Below are 4,773 nucleotides of genomic sequence, written 5' to 3' on the forward strand. Positions count from 1 at the left end.
TATGGGGCACTTACTACGTACTACTTGCTTTGCAATAGTTCAATTATCAGTTTCATCTGTAAGTGAGGAGCACTGTGATAACTACCTTATGGGGTCATTCTAAGAGATTAAATGAGATTCTGCTCATAAAGTGTTTAGCTTCGCGCCTGACTCAGAGTAAACACTCAATAAATGGTGATTGTTACTATCAGGCAAAGCACATTTGCTTCCTCCCATCATACTAGCTCTGTTGCCTTTGGTTAAGTTATGTAACCTTGCCGTGCCTCAGTTTCCTATCTGCAGCTTGGGAGGATAATAGTTCTGAACTCAGAGGGTCGTTGTGAGGACTGAACAAGTCAGAACTCAGAACACTGCCCGGTACATAGTAAATGCTCAATAAAGTCACCTATTCATTCACACGATGGTTTTTCCTCTAATTCTCTCAGGTAGGCACGGCCCCCGCCAGGCGCCATGGACTGGAAGACACTCCAGGCCCTACTGAGCGGTGTGAACAAGTACTCCACAGCGTTTGGGCGCATTTGGCTGTCAGTGGTGTTCGTCTTCCGGGTGCTGGTGTACGTGGTGGCTGCAGAGCGCGTGTGGGGGGATGAGCAGAAGGACTTTGACTGCAACACCAAGCAGCCCGGCTGCACCAACGTCTGCTACGACAACTACTTCCCCATCTCCAACATCCGCCTCTGGGCCCTGCAGCTCATCTTCGTCACATGCCCCTCACTGCTGGTCATCCTGCATGTGGCCTACCGCGAGGAGCGGGAGCGCCGGCACCGCCAGAAGCATGGGGACCAGTGCACCAAGCTATACGACAACGCAGGCAAGAAGCACGGAGGCCTGTGGTGGACCTACCTGTTCAGCCTCATCTTCAAGCTCATCATTGAGCTCCTCTTCCTCTACCTGCTGCACACTCTCTGGCATGGCTTCAACATGCCACGTCTGGTGCAGTGCGCCAACGTGGCCCCCTGCCCCAACATCGTGGACTGCTACATCGCCCGACCCACCGAGAAGAAAATCTTCACCTACTTCATGGTGGGCGCCTCCGCCGTCTGCATCGTACTCACCATCTGCGAGCTCTGCTACCTCATCTGCCACAGGGTCCTGCGAGGCCTGCACAAGGACAAGCCTCGAGGGGGCCGCAGCCCCTCGTCCTCCACCAGCCGAGCTTCCACCTGCCGCTGCCACCACAAGCTGGTGGAGGCTGGGGAGCTGGATCCAGACTCAGGCAGTAACAAGCTGCAGGCTTCAGCACCCAATCTGACCCCCATCTGACCACAGGGCAGGGGTGGCGCAACATGGGGGCTGCCAATGGGACACGCAGGGTGGTGTGGCAGGTTGGAGAGGTCCTACAGGGGCTGAGTGACCCCACTTTGAGTTCACTAAGCTATGCAACTTTTGTTTTGGCAGATGCTTTTTGACACTGGGCACTGGGCTGTCTAGCCAGGTATAGGTAACCCACAGGCCCAGGGCCAGCCCTCAAAGGACATAGACTGAAATAAGCGAATTAACTATCTATGCTGCCTGCAAGGGGCCACTTAGGGCACTGCTAGCAGGGCTTCCAGCTAACCCAGGAAGGGGTGATCAGGAGAGGCTTCCCTGAGAACATAATGTGTAAGAGAGGCGAGAATTGCTCCCAAGCAGACACGACAGCAGCGCCGAGGTCTGGAGGCCACACAGAAAGAGACGCTCGCAGTGGAGGGAGGGTCTCCCAGCAGCAGCAGGTCTGGAGGCCTGAGAGGGAGCCTGACTAGAGGTTCTGGAGATACCCAGAGGTCCCCCATCACTTGGCTCAGTGGAAGCCCTCTTTCCCCAGATCCTACTCCCTCAGCCTCAGGCAGCGGTGCTCCCACCTTCCTCCCCACAGCTGTGCTCAGCCTGGTGCCAGCCTTTCAGACCCTGCTTCCAGGGACTTGGGTGGATGCGCTGATAGAACATCCTCAAGACAGTTGCCTTGAAATCAATAAAGGCTGTGTTTTTTACAGGTTGGCACTGTCTCTGGTTCTCCCACACTCCCACCCACTGACAGGACCCTGAAGGTAGGGAAAGTGAGCCCTCAGAAAGGGAAAGAGTTCCATGGCTCAGGGTGGAGCTAGGGTGGGGGCTGTGGATGTGGCTGTGGCTGTGGCTGTGGCTGCAGCTGGGGCTGGAGCTGGAGCTCGGTTAGGCTGGGGCTGAGGTTGACAGCGGGGAGCTGGGTTTGTACCAGAGGAGGAGGCTGGGGTGGAACCTACTGATACATATGTTGGCATTCTAGTTGTGGCCACAAGAGGGCGCTATGCTCCCTCTGCAACGGCGCTTCCAGCCTTCGTAATTAGACTTCGCCCTGAGTACACACACAATCACTGCCACTCTCACTACAGACAAACCACACTCCCTCCTGTCACCCAGTCACTGCCATCTCAACACACATCCCCACCCTGTGTACACATAATCTCTGTTATTCATACTCTCACTCCTTATGCGCACTCTCAACACGGCATGTAGTCTGCACTCAAGCATGCCTTCCCAGCCTCACCCTGCATTTTATTCGGCTCATCCCATGTTCCCTGAACATTTTCGCTGAACTAGGGCCCTGGCAGGATGCTGGGACTGTGCAAGGAGGTAGGACCTATGCCCACAGAGCTAAGAGACAGGAACACAGGCTCATCTCCCGCACTAACCAACCCCTGGGAGGGCTCACAGCCCTGCTCCCAGTGCAGTGTCATGACCTGAAATTTAGGGGACACCAACACCCAAGGCCAGACCAGAATGGAAGGCAAAAGAGGATGCAAGGCTATATTAACCCAGAGGAACACTTAGTGACTATCGGAGCCAAGGCCAGGAGTCAGAAATTCAGGAGCCAGTGAGCCAAGCGCCACAGCCAGCAAAGACAGGTGGGGTCATCACGGAGACAGAACAGCCAGTGGTTCACCTGTGCTCTCACAAGTAGCCAGTAGAAGGTGGATAAGCCAGCCAAGTTTAAAGGGCCCAGGGCCGGCTGACACTGTCCCTACACTCCCATGACTGATTCATAGCTTGACCATTCCTGAGCACAGCTTCACCGCACTGCATCTTGGGCAGGCCTTCAGAACCTCAGTCTTGCCATCAGTACAATGGGAATTGGATCAACCAGGGTCCTAGCAGAAAACAGATGGCACATTCAAACCAAGTAACTTTAAAGGGAGCTTCCCAGAGAGACTGTTTTCAAAGGTATGGCTACTGCAGCACCCTGGGGCTAGTACCAGGGTAACAATGGACACGATGCATCCAATCCCGGCAACCAAGTAAATCCCCCAACTTCACTCTCCCATCCGCTTGCCTGCTGGTGGCTCCCACTGACCTAACCCAACCGGAAGTCAGAGGGTAAGTCAGCCTCCCAGTGCACAGGGCAGGGACACAGGGAATACGGTCAGCATGACACCCAGTTGTTCCTACACAGGGGATTTTTGTAGAGGTAGAAGGAGACACTTGTAGGTAAAACATTAGCACAGCACTAATGTATCTGATAAATTCCCAGGTATGACTGTGCTCAGGAAAGTCTCCGCCTGGTGCACTGGAGGTCAGCCTCTGCTTGGGCTGGAGGGTTACAAAGGTCTCAGGGAGGGGTGATCTCCACCTACTTGCCAGCATGCATTCCACCATCTTCCTGGGTGGTTCTGGCTGCCTGGCCAAGGGTGGCTTGGAGGTCAGAGTAACCAGAGAACATCACTGGCTATTCCTGCAGAGAATTAACACTCGGCAAGGAATGAGCTTCTAGTCCTGGCCCCATTTCTCCCGGCTGTGGGCCAGGACCATGGAGGAGGGGACATTCCAGCCCTGCACAGCCTGCCTTTGGCCTGGAGCTGTTCTGAGCCGTGCAGTTCACTGATCTCATCCAGTATGTGTTGGGTGACTACTATTCACCACCAAGTCCCAGGGCACATCATGTCACCACAAGGTGGCCCTCACGTCCCCTTGACCTTCTCAGGGTTCGTGCCTCTACCTCCTCCTTCCCCACCCATGAGGATTCACTGCAAACTCCCTCCAATCATGCATATGAGAGATTAGGATTTCATACAGTCTTCAAATGTACATCTGCTGTGTAAGGTCACAGCCACCCTGCAGCCCAAGATAAACAGGATATTCCTTTGTATTCATTCACCCTGGTCCAAGTCCCCATATGGACTGAATGTTTGTGTCTTCCCAAAATTCATAGGCTGAAGCTCTACCCCTCAGTGTGATGGTATTAGGAGGAGGGGCCTTCAGGGGTCATTAAGTCATGGGATGGAGCCTTCTTGAATGGGGTTAGTGCCCTTATAAGAAGAGACAGGAAAGAGATGATCTCTCTCTCTCTCCTCCATGTGAGGATACAAAGAGAAAATGGCCCTCGCCAAGAACTTGACCATGCTGGCACCTGGATCTCGGACTCCTGTGCTCCCCAACTGTGAGAAATGAATGTTTGTTGTTTAAACTACTCAGTCTTACAGCCACCCAAACTGACAGCACATCATCTCTCCCCGGGATGACTGCTTCCATCTCTCGCTTCCTGCCCCTGGCTCTGGAAAGTGGACTCTGAGGAAGGGCTAAGAGGGTGCACCGGGGAGTGACTCCTATAAGTGTAAAGGGGAGGAAGCAGGATTGAGCAACAAGACGTGTCCCGTGCGGGCAGTTCTGCACCGGACAGCAATGGCGAGGACTTGACCACCCCCTGGTTTAGTCATGGCCTGAGTCCACCCCAAAAAGAACATGGCCACCTAGACAGCAGAAGCACACCTGGAAGTGCTGATAGGTGGAGGCAGTCAGCTGGCCAGGCTCCACACCGCT

General features: G+C 54.3%; 1 protein-coding gene across 1 annotated transcript; it reads left to right on the top strand.

Annotated features, from left to right (window-relative positions):
• Positions 1-450: 450 nt before the first annotated feature.
• GJB3 (gap junction protein beta 3) lies at positions 451-1,263 on the top strand. Its single transcript, XM_032160179.2, has one exon. It carries the CDS (start codon positions 451-453, stop codon positions 1,261-1,263), a length of 813 nt encoding a protein of 270 aa, XP_032016070.1.
• The last annotated feature ends 3,510 nt before the right edge of the window (positions 1,264-4,773 follow it).

Source organism: Hylobates moloch, unplaced genomic scaffold, assembly GCF_009828535.3.
Source record: "Hylobates moloch isolate HMO894 unplaced genomic scaffold, HMol_V3 SCAFFOLD_8, whole genome shotgun sequence".
NCBI classification, from domain to species: Eukaryota; Metazoa; Chordata; class Mammalia; order Primates; family Hylobatidae; genus Hylobates; species Hylobates moloch.